The sequence below is a fragment of the Zalophus californianus genome, chromosome 3 (genome assembly GCF_009762305.2).
Source record: "Zalophus californianus isolate mZalCal1 chromosome 3, mZalCal1.pri.v2, whole genome shotgun sequence".
Lineage (NCBI taxonomy): Eukaryota > Metazoa > Chordata > Mammalia > Carnivora > Otariidae > Zalophus > Zalophus californianus.
In genome coordinates, this window is record NC_045597.1 from 31,521,814 (window position 1) to 31,545,496 (window position 23,683).

Genomic DNA, 23,683 nt, shown 5'->3' on the forward strand with positions numbered 1-23,683 from the left:
CTTATGGGCCTAATAGTCTTCTTTTTATTCTCAGGGGATGCTACATGAATATGTGTCTGTATGTTGTACAAGAATAATAAGTAAGTACATTTCATGAAAGGCACTATCGTACAATATTTTTTAATTTTCCTGAAACCTCAGCTGTCAAATAAATTACTCACTTAAACATTTTTTTTAATAGAAAACTGCTTTGAGACTTAGGAAAATATCCTTCCCTAAAACAGCCTGTTGAAGAAAAGTGAGTGAAAATCAGACCAGAGAAAGAGGGAATTGTCTTATGTAGCCTGTTTGAGCTAGGAGTATCATACTGTTTCAATTAAATTACCATAGAAAAACAGGAATTTAACAAAAATACAAAAAACACTAAGGATACTGACACAAATAGACCTTGTACATGCACAGTGGTGAGCTACTCCTATTTATGGTCAAAAAGAAACCTTAATTCACCAAAGAAAGACCAGTAGATTTAAAAAAAAAAAAAAATCTATGTATAAGGCAAGTGTGTAAAGGTTTTTAATCATCTTAAAAGTAAGAAACAATAACATTTAGACACCAACAGCACACTCCTCTCTGTGCCATCGCATCTCAAATGTTGGATATTACTTTTAAGTTCTTGATAGCACAAGCTCCGACTGCATTCATGAGACAGGGCATTAGGCAGATGTGGGAGGGAGAAGAAATGCCACATGCACAGCATAGAAGGCAGAGGGACCCAACTACACCAACACGGGGAGGTTCAAAATGCACGTGTTCAGAAGTGCAACCGAAATTTACATTTAGTTTACTTCAGCGTTAACAGGGGGGTCCTATTAACACGCCAAAGCCATCATTCCAATAGCAATAAACAACTCTGCTCTTTAGTAAGAGCATTTTCCATTACCAAAAGTTAGAGTTTTCAAAAGTTCAACAATTGGGTGTTGGTGTAATCTAATAGTATGCAATTGGTAGGAAGCAGTAAGGCGTAAGTGAAGTTCCTCATTTCTTACTGTCACCACCCAGTGGAAAGAAGTGTGTGTTTAAACAGCATCTCAACCTTTTTTTTTTTTTTAATTAGAAAAAAAAATTCAGAGGTATACACAAGACACACAAAGACCCATTACCACAGAGGTAGACCCATGAACTGTAAGAAAAGCCTGATGACCCTAGGAAAAGAATGGAAATGGGTTATGTTGCTTGGTCACAATGGCAGCCAAAGTGAAAAGGCTTAGTGCCCAGCACCAAAGACTATGAGGACAGAGTGGAGATTGGGAACAATTCCATGAAAGGGCATGAATCGTCATCTTGGTAGTTTACCTTGTTCAAAAAATTGTGATCGCCTTTTTAAGTTTTTCAAAGAAATAGGTTCAGATGCTAGTTGGAAAATAAAAAAAAAAAATGTCAATACCATGTCATTCATCTTAATCTCTTACCACTGGAAAACTAAATGGTATTTGACACACCTTTCTAAACTGTAGCATTAGTTGTAAAATGACAAAACTGATAGCCATAGAGGATATGGATTATTTAAATGTACAAAGACACACATTTTAGTAATCTATACCACATCCAAATTAGTAATGGAACTAATTATTTTATTAATAAATTCTAACAGATAGCATCATAGTTTCATAGAAGCCAAAATACTTCCGTGCTAGATCACACAGCCTTAGGGAAATGGAAACTGAAATGTTTTGCTTAGGTTAATCAATCCAAAAGCTAGAAGTCCAGGGAAAAGTATTTGTAACTAAGAGTTTTTGCAGTGCTAAGTAAAAAGTGAACTGAGAAATAGTGGGGAGGAAGAAGATAAATTAATACCCAGAGAAAGATAAAATAAAAACAAATGTCCAAATTAAAATATTCTTCTATTTAAAGTATTTGGCCTTGGTTTAACATCTTATAGCCACTAACTTTAAGCAAATGGAGTTCGCTCTGATTAAAAAAAAAATAGAAAAGAAAAGAAACATTCTGACTTCTACAGATGTGTTGCAAGGTTACGGCAAATGATTCTTATACTTAAGTTTATTCATAATATGTAAATGCAATTATTACTTCATACTAGTTGGTGCTTGTCTAAAGAAAACCCTCACATGACAGGCGTGCATATAGTCGTAGTCACTAATGACGAGTTTGGTGTCTTAGCAGTTTGCTTTAACTGAGTTACTGGCAGAATGGGACCTGGATGTCTTGGATTTAACATCGTGAATCAAAAATAAGTCAGGTTTGTTTTAAAAACTCCTTTGATAAAGAATGCAGTATCAGTTAAGATGCAGTCACTTTTTTTTTATTATGTTATGTTAATCACCATACATTACATCATGCAGTCACTTCTAACTATCAGAAATTAAATACCAAAAAAAATCATCAATCAAGGGGAATTTATAAACTTGGTTTGGCTTTGACCTAATGTATTATGAACTGGCAAAGGCAGATACAAAGCCGTCAAACTGCTGTGAAAACCTAGCTGGTGGGAGTCTAGTTTCATGATAGCAGGCGTTCTGTCTTCTTTGGGTCTTTTTCCCTGCCTATGTGGACCAGATCTTTCTTATTTATTTTATATGCCTAAGGAGTAGCATATAGCATGTGGCAACAATGATTTATGGACAGACAGAAGGAAGAGAGTGATAACTCCACCATATGAGATCTCCCTAGATACGACACCTGCTTTTTCATTACAAATGGGTCCTCTGGCTAACGACTATTATTGCCATTTCTCTATTAATATTAGCTGCCTACAAACTTGTCCCTTTCACAATAAAGGGAGAAAGGAAACCTCATTCATCGTTTCAGATTTAACTATTTCCCTCTGCCAACATACCAGAGCAAGAAGGCTAATGGCCTCAGGAAAACCAGTCTTTCTTATTTGACTTAGACACACAGTCACTCAAAGCTCCTGGACACTCTGCCAACCTTTGTTTGTAGTTCCTGAACTATTCCAGAACCCTGGAACTGAATGCCCTTCCACCTGTCTGCAACTGGATCTGCATGCTAACCTCTTAGTTTCAACTTGCAGTGAGATCAGTTTTTCTTTGACTCACTGATATTAATTTTCATAATAGCAGAACTTGAATGCTGTGACTTCTATATTATAAACCTAGTTATAATGGTGATGTTTACCTTTTGATTCAAAAGTAGTACTTTCATCACGAATTCCATTCATTTCCTTGGATTCAGTATTCTGGAAAGGATAAAATGCCAGTTAACAACATTCTTTCCAATTGGACTTTGGGTTTTAATAATGCATTTCCCAGTAGAGAGAATATCTTAACAAGATGAGTTTTACAGGATATTAATGTATTTCTTATAGTTTTTTACATAGAAAAGTTTTTAAATTTTTTTAATATTTGTGAAAGGATTAATGACCACCTATCTATAAGCATGGATGACTTTAAGTTCAATCAGTCATTAATTTTCCAAGAAACATGATGTGCCAAATAATTAAGTTCACTTAGCTTATACTTATGGGTAAGCAACACAAGCATAGAGGATTCTTCAGCAGTTAAGCTTTTCTTACACAATGTAGCAGGATCTCCTTATTAGATAAAAGAATATCTTAGGATAACAACAACTATATCTAGGGAGTCAATGTAAACATTTGAAATTTTAAATTTAACTATTGCTTTGATACTTAGAAAAATTTCTACATTGTAATTATTTTTAATCAACGTAATTGAGTATCTCTTAACCACACATCTAAGTCCACCCATCAAATTCATCTACACAAGAACTAAAAATGCTTCATGAGGTTTTAAGATATAGTAATTGTGTGCAATTTACCCCTAAAGGCCAAAGAAAGCATAGAAAACTTAACAGTGCATAATTTTACGTCATTACTACTTCACATCCACAAAGATTTAAGAAATGGGTATAATGATGAAGATCAGCAGGAAACACCTATAGAACACCACTACGGGATCTTTTGCTTTTACCATTATATAACTATTACTCTATCAATGAGTACTGCTTTAGGACTGTCAAAAATACATTTTACTCCCATTACTATAAATTACCTTATTCAACTAAATGTTTTTCAAGTAGCATCAAAATTGTTCAAATTCTTTCCCCCACACACACACACTTCCTACAGACGCTTTGCTCTACACAAATACTCCCACTTCTCAAAATACTTACAGAATGCTGGAGGCTTTCTGAGAAATCAGTTGTTATTGACAGATTTGAAGATTTGTCTGAGTTGTAAATTCCAGAAGTTGTATCAATCCACTTTGTTTCGGGTGAACCTATAATTTTGGTAGCCATACTGGTGAGATTGAGGGTTTTATGCCGTGTAAATGGCAGGGAGGTTTGGTCTTTGGCCCAGTCTGATTGGCACATGATGATCAAGAAATGAGTACACGTAAATGGTGAAGTGGAAAGAACAAAGTTACTGAATGCACATACACAAAATGTACATACAAAAACATACAAACAAATCAGGTAGTGTGGGAAAGAAGTAAAGAGTGCAGGTGTTTTGACCAACAGATCATCTTCCGAAAACACAAGGGTTAGATCATATTAATAAGGAAAAGACTAGCAAATTCGCTGACACTTTCTATAAGCCGGAACTGAATATCGTATTTTGAGATCATAATTTGGCAGGGAGGGGGAAGCTTAATGCCATTCCCCATCCAACCTCAACAACTAAGAAACAAAATAGTAGAATTACATTGCAAGTTCCTTGAGCATGAAAAGGAATATGACCCACCATGTTCTCTCTTACACCAGCAGTTAGTTATGGTGCTATTGAGAAAGTAAAATCATAGTGTAATTCTTAATACTCAAAATTATTATGAGACTCCCAAATGCAGATGCAATTACAATAGCTTTCAGTTAATACCTGCATTCAGAGTCAGTATAGCATCTCAATCAATCAATCAATAATGTAGAACTCAGTAAATTTGCTAGTGAAAAGTTTTCAGACAGAATAGTCAAGGAAGGATTGTTCAAGATTTGTCTCAGCATAACCACAAAATACCTCGAAGTCAAAAAAATTTTAAAAAATGAGAAAAAAGTTATTGAAGCAAGCTGTTATAACCATTTGCCAAAGACCAGTTCCCCATTGAGAAAGGCAGACAGTGGTAAAACCAACTCACCAGACTTTCCATAGCGCCTGATATCCATTACTAGGTTTCCAGTTTCTTTAGCATTAGCCATGGTTGCCTCCCACTCTTTTGTGTCCTTATATGAAAACTTGGTGTTGTTAATAGCAATAATTTCATCATCTACCTGTAGCTGAGAAAATTCTGCTGGGCTACCTGTATAAAGCAAAATAAATTATAGAACCAATAACAAAAAATTCCTAACAAAAAAAATCCACATCCTGCTAGTCATTGCTTACTGAGAGAAAAAAAATGACTTTTTAATCCCAACTAACCATTCTTAGATTTTTCAGGTAGACCAGAATCAGGAATTTTTTTAAAGTTATCAAATATTTGAGTACCTACAACATACAAAGCACCAAAAGCATTTTTTATTCTATAGTATGTATCTTTATTAACATGTAAAGGAGGAATAAGCTCATCTGCTCAATAAAATTTCTTTATTACCTTCCTAAGAAAAAAGAAAATTTTGAATTATTTTTAAGTTAAAGATGTGAAATATATTGTACTTTAATTGAGCTTCCAAAACCAAATGTACTCTGGAATGGATTAAAAAAAAAGCAAGGATATTTAAAACCGCTTACAATTAGCACTTACCATTATCTAATTAAATAGTCTTTGAATTTTCAAAAACAATGACTAGAGTTAGCATGCAATTTTATATAGCTAAAATATGTAAATGAAGAACTCCTCTTAATTACAGTAGCTTAATTTTAGCCTCTGTGGTAATATTTTGCTCAGGGTTCCTGTGACTGACTTGGTAGAACCCTGGGTGGGGGAGGGGCACTCCTTTTGTACAAGTCCAGAAGCATCCTGAGGACTCCATGGGCTATAGATATATTAGGATGCTCAGAAAACACCAATTTATTATACAGCATATATATATCCACCACAACCATGGCCAGTCATGGGCAGTTCTTTCAAAATTTTCAGTTAAGTGTTGCACGGAATCATTTCAAATATTAAGTGAAAAATTTTGACAAATGAATTCTGTAAAGGTCACAATATTAAGATTCTACAAAACTAAAATTAATTAGGCAAGGAGAAGAAACGGTATTAGTCTCAGGGAAAAGGATGCATCTCCTCACTTTACTGCTACATTTTTCACATGTGTTTTTCTCCTCCTATATCACATAAACTAATTTCTGGAGGGTTTTTTGAACAGCATAGGATAACAAGGGGAAGAAAGTTGAGTAGAGCCAAATCTATGATTTACCTGCTTCGACTGATGCAACGAAGATCCCAGAAAAAGCCCATTTTACTGTAAACCCAAAGTCAAGACCGCTCCCAGGAGTCTGGTTTATGCTGATTCTCATATCACTGAACTGATCCTGAAAACAAACACGAAACGGTGGGATCAGGTGTCCCTGGCACCCACATGGAGGAAAGTCTATCCGTGAAAGAAGGGAGGCTATATGCAAGGTACACTTGAATTATTTCATGATAAACCAGAAGCATCAATCTTTTTAACTTGGGTTTGGTAAAACCTTCATTTATATACGTATCAGTGAGTTTATTATTTTTCTGCTAAAACAAGGGAAACCTTCACATCAACAGATGTTTTTCTTCATATTCATATTTTAAATCAGCTGGGCATTAATAAAGCTTGGGCATTTGCCCACTACACAATTGGGTTTAATTTATAGACCATTTGTTATTACCCAGGAAAGGAGTGAGAAGGCATGTTGTGTGTGTTTAGTGGTACAAACTTGCTATTAGTAAATAAGCCCTAGAGATCTAATGCACAGTACAGTGAACATACACAACACAGTATTATAATCCAACTTGCTAAGAGACTATAACTTAATTATTCCAACCACTAAAAAGAAAGGATAATTATATAAGGTGATTGAGGTGCTAATTATCACTACAATGGCAATCATATTGCAATATATAAATGTGTCAAATTAACATATTGTACACCTTAAATTTATACAATGTTACATATCATATATTTCAATACAATAGCATTTTTAGAAATGCAAAAAAAATATTTAAATGGTTTTTAAAATGCCATCGTACTTGTTAAAAAGGTATCTCCAACATTTAACATATTTAGCTGAATAATTTCGAGGGGTTCATCAACACATGACTCAGCTACGTGTAGAGCTCAACTAGGACTGGGACCATCCCCTAATGGGCACCTGAAGTTTTGGCAAGGCGACTGTTTGCCCCATTGCCACATGAAGATCGAGGGGTGAGGGCAGAGCTGCCAGACAAGCTGCAAAATGCTGAGCTATGTCATCTCTGAGGAACCAGGGTCAGATGCCAAGAGGGTCCCTACTGAGACACTGAAGCAACAAGTCACAACTTCCTCGAAGTTACATCAGCCACAACAAACCCCAGAACAACAGCCTCCCGGACAACAGGCAGACCTCTATTTCCAACTCCGTCACTATACTACACAGCAACAAATGCTCAGTTTCACAAACTTGCAGCCATTTTCCAAAACAAATGTTTTAAGTTGTAAAATACACGACGTCTGTGAAAATTTCAATTGCCTTTCATAATTTATATGTTTTGTTTTGGGTAAAGAGCAGACATGAATCTTAACTTGAAATTCCCAGCCTAGTTTCAGTCTTTGATTTAAAATATTAAGAACTTAGACTTACTGTTTAAAAAGGAGAAGTTCTCCCTAAAGCCACTTTATTTTCCAGGAAAAAAAGACCTACAAATTCTCCAGTTCAATGTGGCAGTTAAAACTGAACCTAGGGCTAACTGGGCAATTCATAAAGCTTTATGCCAAAGTTTTTCCACCTCTCAAACAAGTTTTAAACCCAAGTGACTCTATTCTACGAAAAAGTGATATTACATAAGAATTAGAAGGAAGGCAAGGAAGGCACCGAACCAAGAAGTTACTACATTCTGTGGACACAGAATTGCTATAACAACATTCACTTATTCATCTGGTCAACATACACTTATTGTGCATCTATTCTGTATAAGACACGGGGCTTAGTACTTGGGAAATAAAGATGGATTAGGCATGGTCCTTGCTCTCGAAAAATAATTACTGACTCTTCCAGAGTTGAGTATGGAATTATTTTAATAAAAATCTGTAGCTAATAATATAGAAAAGTTTTCATCAGAAAGCTTGTAAAGCAGTTTAAATACAGGAACCCCGATGCAGGCAGTGAAAACATGTTAATAATCAGCCTGACGAACACCAATCTCCAGAATAAAACTCTGCTATGAATAGAAAAAATTAGTGGTTAGTTCTTCTCTTTAACCGAAACTACCATACACTTAAATTAGACATGACTCAATGAAGATAAGTGGTCATCTTCGCTACACTTACCCTCCAAAAAAAAAAAAAAAAAGAAAGAAAATCGACTTAAAGCCAAGTAAAGCACAGAATCCACTGCTATACAAGGGGGGGAGGAAAAATGATAGGTTAGATATGCAAGACACTAACTGATGTTTTTTATCTTGAAGAATAAAAGACAGGATGGAGTTTTAATAAATAGTCTCAAACTACATAAAGAATACTTTGTGGGAGAGAGCAAGCAAACATTATCCTTTTCTACCAAATATAGGATAAAAGAGAATGAGCTTGCGCTCTAGATGAAAGAGTCTCACAGCTTTATTAGACCAGAAGAATTGTCTCACAGAAGGATATTCTTACCTTGGAAATAAACCTCTACTTGACCGTATTACATAGAAGGGCAGATAACCACCTCTCTGAAACAGTTAACAGCGGGCAGCCTCACTGTGGCTAAGCCTGGCAGACTGTAGGTGTGGGGGTCCTTAGGACTGTAGACAGGCAAAGGAGAAAAGAACCACAGGAGCGATTACAGGTCCTTTTCTATCAATAACCAGGTGACCTCAGGCATGTCTCAGAGTCTGGCAGGGTCTTCTCTCTCATAATGACATGGATTTGCAAGTTTTTTGTTTTGCAAAACCCTCTTTTCAAATGAAAATCTTATGTAGACCATCTCCCTCCCAAACCAATACATAGAAGGGATTAGAATGAATAGCTATAATTTCAATTACAAGCTATAATTTCAATGGCGTGGCCTGCCCATGATGGCAGTCCCTCAGGCATCTCTCTGGAATCCTAGGTCCTTGAATTAGATCAGCCCATAGACTCCTTGCAGGGGAACATATCTATAATTATAGTCAAGCACAAACTGTTCAACAGTGATTTCAGTTAGGATTTCTACTTCCTTATTTATCTCTGCAAGATACATGCCACGTGGGTATTCCACAAAGGATCTGTGCCTCAGAAGACGATGATGGGGGAATTGCTGCTTGAACTGGATAGAACCAGAAATCCAAGTTCTTAAGGGAAATCTAGATTCTTGATGACTGATAAAGTGGTTCCAGTTGTCTATGCCAGAAAAGATAAAGTGTGGTTATCAACATATCACCATTTAAAAATAATTTCCCTCAAATTAGATCCGATTTATACGGAAGTACACACTGAAAGATGAGCTTTTTAGCAAAAACATGATGATCTATCTAGAGTAGCAATGACAAGATTTAATTTTAGGACATCTGATGAATTTAGACTTTCCAATCACCAAAGATGAGAATTGATGAAAAACAGGGCCAGTCTTACATACTAACAGGTCAGAAAGCGATTTTCCCCAAACTTTTTCAATTAGATAAATGTGTTAAGGGAAGCCTACTGAAGTTGATAAAATTAAACAAAACACAAAACACAGATTTGGGCTCTACAGTCGTAAGTAACAGAGGAAATAGATCAACTTTGATTTTTGTACACATGATTCTTCTGCATCGTTTTTTCAGGGTGCGGGTGGGGTTAGAACCTAAGTGAGTGGCCCCCTCACCGTGCTGCTCTGGCCCTGGAGCCACTCTCCTTCAGGAAAGGCACATCTCTACCTACTTCATCCACTTCTCCATTCCAAGAGGCAGGTGGTATTTTCAGTCCATCACTTAACCCATTTCAAGTTTATCTCTTTCCTACCAAATCCATCTTCAGTCCTCCTCCCACCAGGCACCACACCAACTCTTCTTGCTTTCAGGAACTGTCTTCTGTGTCTCCCACTAGCCATGTTCTCCCATCTTTTCCTCCGTCTGTCCCACCACCTCACAGTTTCATGAATGCGGTCCTCTGCTTGCTCTCCCATCCTCACTTTTTTGTCGTTCCTGAGCCAGTCTCTGTCTTTTTGACTATGAGCTTTCCTGAATAACCTTCCCTGCTGTGTCTTCAGTTATTGACCCAGCCCAATATATCCAAAATTAAATTCAGGATCTTCCTCCCAAACCTACTCTTTTCCACCTCTTGCTTCTCAAGTATTGGTCAGTTACATCACTATCTGACCAGATGCCCAAGTGAGCAACACCGGGGCCTCTTCCTCCCACCCCACCCCCGCAGCACCCATGCATTTAATAAAGCGATCTCAAGTCCTCCAGCCATCAATCTAGCCTTTTGTTACTTTTACTCCCATCCTTTTGTTACTCTTCAGGTTACCATGTTAATTTCGAGGGGAGACCATGGTCCAAACTATTGGGGCCACCTCCTAATTGGTGATCCTGCCCCCGCCCTTCTTTCCCTCCATCTCCTACACGGCTGCCAGACTGGTAGTCACGGAACGTGCCAATTATCATTACTGCACCCCGTTTTAAAATTGCTGGTAGCTCCTTACTGCCTATTGGGTAAATTTCAAACTACATTTCAGAAAACCCACGTTTCTGATCCAATGCTGGTAAGTTTCAAAAACTATATAGCTTTCCTCAGAAACAATCTTAAGAATGATTTTATCTTTATGCAACAGAAGATATTTCAGTCCCTGTTGGCTCTAAAATTCTAGAGATACAGCAAAGTTAAGTCAACATTTGGAGACTTAACTACACATAAGGCAGTTCTCAAACTGGGAGGTTGTCATATTTCCAAAAAATTAGGGTCAGAGAAATTACAGTTGTGGCCTAAGTGCTTAACCAGCCCAGGGCAAGTTATGTAACTTCCAAATCACCAAGTATTTCATTCCTAAATGTGGGGATAATACCACCTACTTTGAAAGCTTATTGGTAAGATTAAGTGAAACACTTAAAGAGTTGCCAAGGTCCGTGCCCCATAATTACTTTCTCTTATGCATGGAAACAATGTTACATATGATATATTTGCTGGTTAAGCAGTTTCCAGGTCAGCTAAACAAAGTCCTATTTAATGCTCACATACCTAGCTCTAAAGCCAAGAGAACGCAGCATTCAACGAATACTTTCAGATCCAGGTACTGTGCTAACAGTGATCGGGACATGCCTGTTTCCTGCCCTCCCGGGGAGTAGGGTCTAGAGAAGTGTGTGGGAGGAAGCTGGGACAGCATTATCCCTGGGTGCTGCTGTTCAAACGGGGCCCCGTTGCAGGCTTGGTGATCGGGAAGTAAACATGTAAAAATCTTCCTTCCTTCCATCTGTATCATCTGGCTTCTGGGTAGCACTTTAAAAAATCTGGGGCAGAGGTTCTGAAATGGGGATTTGGATGGAGTTTGAGAGAAGAGGGCTCTGACAAGACAGAAAAGCAAACAAAACCTTGTCAATGAGACCAATCAGGGGGAAAATAATCAAAGCCACAACTGTGAGGCAGATGGAGGAAGATGAAGAGCTATGGGGTCACACTCTCCCCTTGCCTCGGGGTCACCGTCACGATTGCCCTGGCAGGCTGGATCAGAAAAAGTGGGAGGAAAAGAAACAGTATCACAAGAGAAGTAGGGCAGAAAAGGGAATGGGAAGAAATGAAACCCCACCTGGACACTGGAGATGGGAAAGAAATTTCTGTGGGCAGATTTTAAATGAGGTTATATTAAGTTCTTTCTCTTCTTAATGGCATGAACCACCTCATGACCACAATTCTGTAAGAGGCTCCTAACCAGTTTCTGCCCCCCCGACTTCGGTTCCTTAAAATAATTCTATGTAACAGCACAGTGCTTAGACTCATAAAATATGCCTTAATCTTAACACTCCCACATTAAAAGAGCCTATGAGGACCTAAATTACCTACTGGATCAAGCTCATACTTCAGTTTGGTGATCAAGGCCTTGAATGCAATTCAAGTCAGTAAAGACATAAGTGCCAACTACGTGTAAAGGCTGCAGAGGGTACAAAGAATACCAGTGAAGGAGAAATGATGAACATTTGGAATGAGGAAGAATCCAGCAAATGAAACTTTCACCAAAGGTGAAAAGTTCAGTTCCAACTAGGGGAAGAAGAGGTCTTGATTCATGAAGGAAGTGACCCTCCTGGGCTTTGAGAGAACAGGATGACTTCACAAGGCAAATATGGGCGAAATGAGCATTTTCGAATCTGGGAACAATAAGAACAAGTATCTATGATGTGTTGAAGAAAGTGTACACTGTGTTTAAGAAAAAGCAAGCAGTGTTGTGTGGCTCGGTCACAGAATTCCAATTCTTCTGTGGTGCAGGCGACCTTGAGTTCAGAGTGCCTGGTTACAAGTCCTGACTCCACCACTCAGGACCCTGTATGGCCTTGGACAAGTCACGTGACTGCTCATGCTTCAATTTCCACAATAGCAAAACAGGGATACATGGTCCCTGAGGACTCAGAAATCACCCAAGTAGCCTGTCGGCACATGGCAAGTGCTCAGGAAGCAGCCGTTACAGCACTACAAAGGGAGCTCGGGACCAGTGTTGAGGAGACAGAGTGCTCCCCTGAGTGCTTTGAACTTCACTGAACAGACCACAGAGTGCCACTAGAGGCTCTGGAGCAGAGAAATTACCAAGTGCAGCCTGGCATCATGCAAGTCAATCTAACACCAGCCTTGCAGAGAACGCAGAGATACAGGTGAAGATTTACAAAACGTTCGCACTGATGGGGAAAGGGCCTGAGAATTAGGCTAGTGGAAGCAGAGAGAGGGAGATTCTGGAGGAAGAAATGAAAGGATGTTACTGGCGTAAGCGTGAGGTAAGAAGGAGAAGGAAGACCCGAAGAACACTTACAAAGCTACCAAAACATCTAGATGTTCATCGACACACTATTTTTTATTCTTCTATTCTCTGAACACCTAGAATTATAGAGTTTGGACAAACGCTTGGAAGAGCATTACAAACACCCTTGACTTATTCGTCCCAGGCTATCTTGTATGTTCACGGCACCATGCCCGAGGCAGAAAGCTCCTTCTCGGTGACAAGAGCAGGTGATGCTACCTGAGCAATAGCACTGTCCACAGTGTAGGAGTGGATACACCGAGCACCTCTGAGATGGGCGAGTCACCGTGTGATCTATATATATGCGCAAGAATTCCAACCACTCAACTTGGCAAAGCCTAATTTTGCTTGGTAGGATACCATTTCAAGTTTGGAGACAAAGGGGCATGAATCCATTAATGATGAAACCTGAAACCATGCCATGTTAATTCAGGTTCTCCTGAACTGCAATAACCTGGAACACATCCAACACCACACTTAGCCTCTTTGTCTTAATCCCTGGATGCGAATAGTCAGCTGCCACGCTGAGGGCGTTCTACCACCTAGTGCACAATACTTTAATAAGGCTGTTTTGTCAGGTTTGCTATATGAAAACATGAAGGCAAACACGCACGTCCATAAAACAAAAGACACCTTGCTTCTGTTTTTATTATTCATCCACTGGTACCTTAGGTTCTCCAAGTATACCATAGGCTACTGTTCTCATCCACTGAAATTTAGGATGTTAATTATAGATTTCCAATTCTTTAAAAATGAAGTTAAAAAAATGATAGCTAAGGATTTTTAGCAAGCTGAAGAGATTATTTTTAGATATATGTTTGTCAATATGCATGGGAATAACAAAGAAATATACCTCCATGTTAACAAAGATTATCTCTGAAAGACGGGTCTACCAATCGTTTTTATCATATCACTTTCCTGCATTCCCAAATTTTCTCAAGCACAAAGTACTTCATAATCAGAAAAAAAGGGGGGGGCGCCTGGGTGGCTCAGTCATTAAGCATCTGCCTTCAGCTCGGGTCATGATCCCCGGATTCTGGGATCGGGCCCTGCTTCGGGCTCCCGCTGAGCGGGAAGCCTGCTTCTCCCTCTCCCACTCCCCTTGCTTGTGTTCCCTCTCTCACTGTGTCTCTGTCAAATAAATAAATTCTTAAAAAAAAAAAACCTTAAACTTGTAAAGCTTTTCTGTGGTAAATATGCCATATCAACTTAGTGCACATAGTTCTTTCATTAATATAATTTAGGCCCAGTTATATACTTGGTGCCGTGCCTTGGAATACACACATACCCTGATAAGGCAGCAGAGAATGTCTGACTAAGCCAGAGAAGCACAGAAGCGCCTTCATGCTAAGGAGTTCATACAGCTATCAAACTGCTTGACAAAGGTTGTTTTTGTTTTGTTTTGTTTTTTTTAAGAAAAGCTTTCTGTACTCTAGACAACCAATGACTTTTAGCTTACATATAAAACATACTACATTCATCACCTAGCAATTCTCCTAAAAGCTATCTATGGTGATTTTAAGTAGGAAAAACTACAAATGCCCCCCATTCTTCATCTGATAGTCTATTTGTTTAGACTCCAAACATTAAGGAACATGCCTGTCATATAACAAAGCCTCAATATTCCCATTAAGATACAAGTAAAGGCACAAAATTGTAGACTTTCTAAATTAGTATTAAAAGTCACGAGAAGACTGGGGTGCCTGTGTGGCTCAGTCGGTTAAGCGTTTAACTTTTGGTTTCGGCTCAGGTCATGATCTCATGGGGGGTGGGATCCATCCCTGTGTAGGGCTCCCCGCTCAGTGGGAAGTTCGCTTCAAAGATTCTCTCCCCCTCTCTCTGGCCCTCCCCCACTTGCTCGCTCACACGCTCAATCTCTCTCTCAAATAAATAAACAGATCTTTAAAAAAAAGTCACAAGAAGGTTAATATTACAGGGAAAGAAATGCCATGTCCCTAGAGGCCAGCATCTAGCACGTGTACCGATTTCCCCTCGTGGTCAGTTAATTTCCCTGAGAAGGGGCTTTTATTACCCAATTACCTGTTAGACCTAAATCTGTAACCTCCCAAGTGACCCCTACATCTGAACCAGGGACTGCTGACCACTAGAAGTATAAGGCAACTGTTGCTGAATTGAAGAGTAGAGAGAAAATAACAGCCAAGCCCTAAAGAGATAGGTCCAAAAAGCCTCGATATACACACAACATCACAAGGGTTATCTGGATCTATAAACGCAAAGGTGGAAGAGGCCTACTTCTTCCAAGATGTGCTAAAAATAAACTGCAATATCGTTTTCCACATTATCAGCCCAGATAATAATGCCTAGAGGTTAGAAGCATGGCTTCCAGATTTCAATACTCATGTTTCTGAGCAGTGGGTGACAGGCAGCCTCCCAAAATCACCTGTGATCTCGAGACCTCTGTCTGCGGTGAGCTTCCCCCTTCTCCAAACTCAGATGTTAAATCGGGGCCAGATGTTGAAGACAGTGTGGCTTGAGAAGTGGCAGCCTGGTCCTGGGAAAGTGATGAGAAGGAGGGTGTAGGAGACTGCAGCCCCCTCACACCTTCTCCCACCACTGCTTGCTCTCTCTCACTGGACTTGCTGGAAACAAGCAAGCTTATGTCAGGTTTCGGCACAGAGGTGCTCACCAAACTGTTCTGCATTCTCTTAGCATCTTCTACATCTCCGTTATACTTCCAAGCATCATCCATCTAAAAAGGAAACGCCATTTTAAGGTTGGTGTCATTAGATTGCTGTTTAAAAAACATATACATTAAATACTTTAAAACTATAGAAGTAACATACCTCCCACAGCAACTATGCCTAAAAGCTCGGAGCACATTCTTTCATGCTAACAGACAGGCACATTTGTAGTGGGAGGAGGACTTGTTTTTTACAAAGTGTTGATATTATAGACACACTGTTGAAACTTGCTTTGCTCATTTACATCACCCCGATAGGTCATCAGACAGATCTCTAGACTAGTCTTTTTAATTGCTGAATGGTCCATTGTAGGGATAGCTACAATTTATGCACTTGATATGCATTCAGTGTTGTTTTGAGTTTTCTGTAACTTCCAAAAACACTGCAACAAGTACCCACATATTTTTATAATTGGAATATTTATTTTTATATTTTTATATAAATATGAATATAATCTATTTTTATAGATTCCCAAAAGAAAACTCGCTGGACCAAAGGATATTTTATAATATGAAATTATAAAAAATGTAATATACAAACTTTATATCTATTTATCTTCTCGAAAAAAATTGTAGCAGTGTACTCCTAATGGAATATAGAAGAATGGCTACTTCTCTGCATCCTTGCCAACACTAGACATTTTCAATGTTTTAAATCTTTGTCAGTCTGATGTGTAAAAAGCTGTACACCTCATTCTTCCTCTCATGAAGTTGAACATGCTTCGATGTGTTTATGTTATCCAACATTTGAGCTCTCCCTGAAACTGGCTACTCATTTCTATATCCATTATTCTACTGCTTGCCTGTCTTCTTACCAATTTGTAGGAACATGTTAAATCCTAGTTATATTAACCCTATATCTAAAACTCATTTTACTAATATTTTTCTGAGTCTGTAAGTGGTCTTTTGACTGTTACTAATGAGTCATACACATTTGATTGTTTTTATGCTGCCAAATATATCTCTATTTTATTTACTATAACGATAAGGACTTTCCTGGCTAGTTTAGGCAGGTTTTCCTTACCTTGAAAATCTTTTCAAGTTTTTTCTTAGATTTTAGGATACTATACTGGCAGAGGTAAAAGAAATCTGAGCATTGATCTTAACACTATACTGCTTCCTCTTACGTAGTTAAAATTAATACACCCACTTTCAGCTATGCAATACTGCTTCATTCTCAGGGCAAATGATTCCATGTTCTATATTCTTAAAAACCCCAGTATAAATAGAACCATGAGATACATTTTAATAACCACATTCAAGCATATCAAGTTCTAATAAAGCAGGTAATCAGAGAAAAATAGAAAGCTGTACATAAGGCGTCTGAAAATATTTAGGTTAAACCACGCAAAATTGCTATTGTGTAGGTCAAAAACAACTACTAGCATCTTCATATGGTTCAGCCTAACACTTCACAAAAGCTACATTTGAGAAAATACAACACTAAAAAATGTTCTGCCTTAGAAAGCAGCTTATTCATTCTTTAAAAGGTATCAGGCCTTACTTTGATTGAATTTAAAGTTTAATCAGTTCCACAGAGTTGTTACATTTTAAGCATTAAATGTGTATTGAAACTAATCAGCTGAAACAAAATGGCCCTATACGTAAGTTATGCATATTTTCTACATCAAGTAGAGGTAACTCAAACTTCTACCCAAATTCCCCAACATTTTGCTCTTGAGAACAGACTAAATGAACTGGGAACACATTTTTTACCGTGTAGGATCTTGGGAGTGATGAGATTCCCCTCGCTTGACAGCCAAAAGGTCTCGGTGTGACCACAGATGTTAACCTGGCTGTATCAGTTTTCTGGAAACTTCTGGGGAGAGAGGCTGAAACTCGAGTCAACTCTGTTTGTGTAGTCAGTGAATGCTGAGAAGACAAAGAGTCTGGGAGTTGTTCTTCCATGGGGCTTTTAGAAGGAAGCTGAATGTTAGCGGCCACAGCGGCCTCTCTTTTTGCAAAAGTCGTGGAATCTTGTTTAGGAATTTCTGTAGAATATGCTGTAGCCTTCTCTTCCACTCTCTCGCTCTGGTAACTTGCTTCTGACATGGTCGGTGTAGGGGAAAGCATCTCTTCATTCAATACATCATCAGAAGAATGCAACCTCCTCCTCGAGGAAACTGTGGACATTTGATTTCGGGATTCCCTTAGCAGGAAGAAGCACACCATAACCACCAAGTTACACATGTGACACACCGAGGTGGAGAGACAGAGGTTACTTGCGCAGTAACATAAAACGGGACTAAGAATAAAAAAGGCTACTGACTTCACCCAATAACCAACACGGTATTAACAGGAGTATAAATACATGTAATTTTTTTTTAGTGCCACACTAAAAGATTGTAGGAACTTGATTCTTGTTTTTAAAGAGGCTCTCAAATATTTCAGAGGGATTTTTTTAATTGTAAAGAGATGTTAATAAGAAAATGATGAGGGGTGCCTGGGTGGCTCAGCCGTTAAGCGTCTGCCTTTGGCTCAGATCATGAACCCAGGGTCCTGCTTGGTGGGAAGCCTGTTTCTCCCTCTCCCACTCCCCCTGCCTGTGTGCCCTCTCTCGCTGTGTCTCTCTCTGTCAAATAAATAAAATCTTTAAAAAAAAAAAAAGAAAGAAAGAAAATGAGGATATTTTACTAAGGGAACATTCATGAAGTTTTACCTACAAGTTTATCAATCTTCCAAAATTAGTGCACTTAAAATATAACTGATTGTCTGACAACCAATTTGAATCTTCCAAAGATGTGGATTCCCTTACAGGGTTGTATTTTTTCCTGTATGCAATTTAAAATAATTTAGTAAAAACAAAAGACCACAAAAAACTCAGACTTCAGTTAAGGTCAAGTTAGTGTATGATTTCATATAGCTTGATAGAACTTGCATGGACAATTACTACAGATTAAAGACACCATTCATATTTATAGAAAAGTTCATGACACATCCTCATCACTACCATTTAGTAGGGAATACCTCTTAAGTGAATGAAACTGTGTTTACCATTTGCTTCTAGGGCACAAAGGAGCTTTGTTTAACTTTACCTGACAGCACATTTCCTTTTTGACATTATCCTTAGAGCATATTTGCCTTCCCCCGACCTATAAATATTCCAAGGTTTCTCACAGTAACTGCTCTACAGGAACTTTTAAATTGGACCTTTATCCTGTTCTGTTGCAATGCCAAAAATAAACCCCTTATGTTTATGCTTATATTGTCTTCCTTTAAAATAGAATTTTAATTGCACCACTAAAACATGAAAAGGAACTTGTTATTTTACACAATTTAGATGAGTGGGAGCTGGGTTTATTTGGCCATTCTATTCCTAAATTCATTTTAAAAGTAGAAAAGGTAGTTTATTTTCTGCACCAAAGATGGCCAACACCACCCAATACTGCACTTGAATATACAACGTAAAAATCAAGAAAGAATGCCCACCTATATTAAGCACCCATTTCTTTTGTTAATCCAAGTCACTCTTTATTACAGGAATACTTTGCTTTCTCATTGCAGAGCAAAATCCTGACCGTTTCACACCTATTTGCTTATGGTTTAATATTGGTATCCTACCCTTACATAAAATATGGATTTCTAACACTGGTAACTCCAACCGTGAGATGCACTCAGCTTTATTACCTGTCCTGTAGCATTTCCTTAAATGGCTTAGAGCTTCTCTCGGATTTCTCAAGTGCCTGCTTTTCAATTTCTTCCCTCTCTTCCTTTTTCTTCTGCAGATCTGAAGTGTAGCTTTTTCGACGATCTTTCCATTTTGCAAGATCCTGACAGAAGAAAATCACATCAGCACAGGCATACCTGAATTTCTACACACCCTCTCTAACAGTGAGAGCGCCAGGGTATCCCATTACATCGCTGAAACTATTCACTCCAACTCGATGCCAAGGTGGCCTAATTTTGCTTTTTATAGCTGGCGTTTCTGTACCAACCTTTATCTCATGTGTCTGTCTAAAAAACCTGACCTAGTAAGATAGACCCCATTACTGTTTTTCTGCCTCCCTGCCCATTTCACAAAGCCTGCTAAATGCCTGTAATTGGGTTCCAGGTCAGAAGGATCCGGAACTGTTTCAAATTCATTTTCATCTTACTCCAATAATCTGGCTGTTGTGTGAAATGTATTTCACTAGTACAACTGGAACAGAGACAGGATTGGAATGGTGAGGCATAAGTGCACACTCTGTCTTTAATTTAACATACACTGAGCTGGATCCCTAATTTGAGGCAGAGGACCACAAACATGCAGATGCGTAAGATGTGGGTTCCCTCAAGGAACCCTTAGTCTGGAAGGGAGAGGGACTTGTAAATAAAAGTTCAGCAATGCGTGTGACTGGACAGCACAGGATGGCGGGGGTCTGAAGCAGAGAGAGTGGTCAATTCTACCTCAGGCAGGGGAGGGCAGAGTTTGAAAAGGCTTTCCTGGGGAGGTCAGGCTTGAGGATATGATTTTAAAGCAGGTAAACTCCACCCAACAACAGGGCAATAAGGAAGATGCCATAGGAAAAGTGGACCTGTTTCCCATATTCCCAGGAATAGAAGTCTAACCTAGCTGGGAGACCCCAGGACAATCAACCTGATTTTGCTTTTAAATTAGCCCTAGCAGCCTAAGCTGGTTGTGACACTCAAGGGTTTAAGACATTCTGGATGGTACAGACTTTTCTAGGTCTCCAAAATAGAGAAATGCCATGCTAAGAACTGCTAGTGGCATTCTAGTCCAAAGAGAAGCACATCCAAAATCTCAGACTAAACTAGTTTGGTTTATACCCTTAAGAGCTGACAGGGCCATTCCTATTTAAAAACAGCCTGAAGTCAGTATGAACCACTTCCAAAAAGGATAAAAGCAGTGTGCATTTAGTCCTACAGGGTAATCAGCATGAATTCTCATCTGCATTAACGGATAACCCCTCAATACTTCTTTTCACACCCAAACTGTCCCCATGTATCCAGGCAAAGTGACACTGAATTACTGTTTCTCGATCATTAAATCGAGTTCCCAACCAAAAGAGACACTGGAATTGAGAAATGCAGCCAAGGCAGAAGGTTCTTCTTCATCTCATAGGCTTTAATCTCTTTGAAAATGAAGATTTACTACCCCTGGCCCTTTTGTTCATTCTAACACTCTACTCTTCCTATAAAGTTACCCTCAAAATCCTTTGGGTTCACTCTGTATAATTTATCTATTGTATTCCGAGACACTCTTTTGGTTTGTAACAATTGCCCCTTTCAAAAAAAGGTCAAGCTTTTTTTCCCCCGCAGGGACAAAGCTAAATAGTAAGTCTGTGTCCATATAAACATCTGGATATAAGTCAGCTCTATGAAAACATCTCATTTTGATTCGTATCAGACAATGACTTCTCCAGCCAAAATATTACTCCTAGTTATATTTCTTATTTCTCCCCAAATCTCTGTTAACTCTGAGAACCCCCTTCATCTCTTCCTGCTAATCCCAAGACTGTTCAGGACCCCCAGCTCCTCTAAACTTTGAGCTAAGTCTTTTCCCTTCACAAGCTTCAATAACAGTCATACCCCAAATTCAACCAACCAAAGCAAGGGAACAAATTAACCGTGCTGTAAGGAAGCAGATTCACATTTTTGAGAAGTCAGATAATATTAGAAAATAAATATCCTGTTATATTTTTCACAGAGGCCTTTAAAATAGGCAACAGTGATAGGCCAAAAAGGTGTACGAGTCTTTTCAAAGGAAGCCGATCACACTTTCTGTAGGACTGAATTCTGTAGCAAGGAAAATCATCTCAAGTATCGTGATCTTCTTTTAAGAGAAGCAAGGAAGAGTCAAATAAAAATACTCTCCCAGTCTTCCCATCTCCCAACATAAAAAGTACTCACATCTTGCCATTTCTGGTCTTGTTCTTTTAGTTGTGATTTTATTTTCTGCATCTCCTCATAACGCAGCTGACGCAAGTTCTGAACATCCTCCACGCTGACATCACTCATGGACTTACTCCTACAACCAAAATACCCATGGTAACCAAGGGTCACATGACCGGATTTAGGGTTAAACTGGAAGGTTGTTCGTTTGGAAATTCCATCTAAATTTCTGCTGTACTACCTAGACGTTTTCGTGATATTATCACAGAAATAACACTACAGAGATAAATGGTGTTTTTCCAAAACGCAGAAACAAGAGCCTCGCACTCAACTCAAGCGTGAATTCTTTCACAAAATGGTTAAGTGAACCCTGCATGAGCCTGAAAAAATAATCCAATGTTCATATTTGGAGTGGTCCATGCATAAAAGGATTACTTTAGAGAGAAATATTTACTAGAATCGTCTATATTTTTCTATCTCCCCCAAAGATAATCTTTTAAGGTTTGGCTGCCTTTTCTGGGCACTTATTAAATAATTTAATGATTACCTGATATTTTCTCCTCAGGTTCATTACCATAAATAAACGTGTTACTTCTTCTCTGGGATTCTCTAAAATCCACCCTACCACTGCACTAGACTTATTCTCAAAGCACCATAGGTAGTTTCTAGCAGCTAGTTATAATGGAATGACCTTTACAGTCCTCTGTTTTATTAAGGCAGATTGCATGTCTCCCAATGTGTGACCCTGTTACGACTATGTACTGAGGATTAGCTCTCAGAGAGCTCAATCTAGAGTAGAACCAATGAGCATAGTGAGGTGTTAGAAACGAGGCACATAGAAGGGATGGTCAGTTGCACTGGAGAAGAGGGTAGTGAGAATGGGGTAGCCCAGTATGAATACTGGAGAGCAGGTAGGAATGAAAAAGAGCTTTTGAAGGTGGGGTATGCAAAATGTGCTCTCCTATAGAAGTTTCATAATGCACTTTGGATTTTATTTCATTTGAATGGACTCTAATTTTATTTAAGTAAGTTATTTAAGTAACTCTACATCTCCTTCTTGGGCCTAAACTTCGCCCTCCCGACGAGAGTTTGCTATCACCACATTTCTTTTGTAACATGCTTGCCCTTAGCTAGTTCAGGAATTCAATTAGTTTCTATGCAAATGACTCCCAATCCACACAACTCCGAGGCCAGGCCTTCCCTTGACTCAATTCCAATTACTTGTTGAATAAATATCTGCATGGATATCCCCTAAGCACCTCAGTTGTAAAAAGACCAATTGAAATAATATCTAGGAAGGATTTTGTAAACTATAACTCACTAAACACATGGTTATTGTTGATGTAGCCAAACTCAATCTTGTCCCCAAACCTGCTTTTCTGCTTGTGGCTGTTAATGGTGTAACCTGCTTCCAATCATCCACATTTGAAACCTAAGAACCATTTTTCACCTTTGCCTCTCCCTTCTCCCTACTTTCAATTAGTTATCAAGTCCTCTTATTCAGTGTCTTTTTCTTTCCACTTCTTTTGCCAACACCCTAGATCAGAACACAGCCAACTCTTACCTAGACTTTTAAAGTAGCTTAAATTATCACCCAGCCTCCAGATCCAGTGAGTCTTGTCTTCAACTGTTCCAACAAGAAAGCCCTTCGTCAGTATATATGCCTTTTTAAATGCCAGTCATTCCTCAGGATCCCTGATACACTAAACACCGCATTGGGTGTGTGTAACTTTCTATTCATTCTCCACTTCAAAGTCTAACAGACTACTCAAACTTGACTTGTCATAGACCAAAAACATGATTACTCACCCACAATGTACTCATCAATGAAATTCAACTCCATCCTCCAGATTACAGGCCAAAAAACTTGGAGTTATCCCAGATGCCTCTTTTTCTCTTATACACCATGACTGGTCCCATCAGTAAATCCTGCCAGTCTACTGTCTAATTATAACTAGGACACAACCACTTCTCACCACCTCCACCATTACCACCCTGATCCAAGCCATCATATCTCCCACCTGGACTGTTACAATAAGCAGTCTTCCTGCTTCTACCCTTTCTTACCCAATAGTGCATGCTCAATACCATGGCCAGAGGGATCTTCCCAAAATTACACTCAGATAGTAACATCCCTGTACACTTCCCCCATCAGTTTCTTTCCATTTCAC

The 23,683-nt window shown here is 38.7% G+C and overlaps 1 protein-coding gene across 14 annotated transcripts in view; it reads right to left on the reverse strand.

Annotated features, from left to right (window-relative positions):
• LMO7 (LIM domain 7) overlaps positions 1–23,683 on the reverse strand; it is a 126,608-nt gene that overhangs the window by 17,338 nt on the left and 85,587 nt on the right. For 6 of the 14 annotated variants that reach the window (XM_027589222.2, XM_027589227.2, XM_027589221.2 and 3 more), the window contains 9 exons: positions 21,531–21,648; positions 19,308–19,450; positions 17,397–17,829; positions 15,381–15,689; positions 6,289–6,403; positions 5,067–5,228; positions 4,108–4,295; positions 3,094–3,154; positions 1,294–1,350 (listed from right to left, as the gene is read on the reverse strand). In XM_027589222.2, the coding sequence (XP_027445023.1) occupies positions 1,294–1,350; positions 3,094–3,154; positions 4,108–4,295; positions 5,067–5,228; positions 6,289–6,403; positions 15,381–15,689; positions 17,397–17,829; positions 19,308–19,450; positions 21,531–21,648 (1,586 nt within the window). The remainder of the gene's footprint in view (positions 1–1,293; positions 1,351–3,093; positions 3,155–4,107; positions 4,296–5,066; positions 5,229–6,288; positions 6,404–15,380; positions 15,690–17,396; positions 17,830–19,307; positions 19,451–21,530; positions 21,649–23,683) is intronic. The other 8 variants (XM_027589228.2, XM_027589230.2, XM_027589226.2 and 5 more) reach the window with 4 other exon arrangements.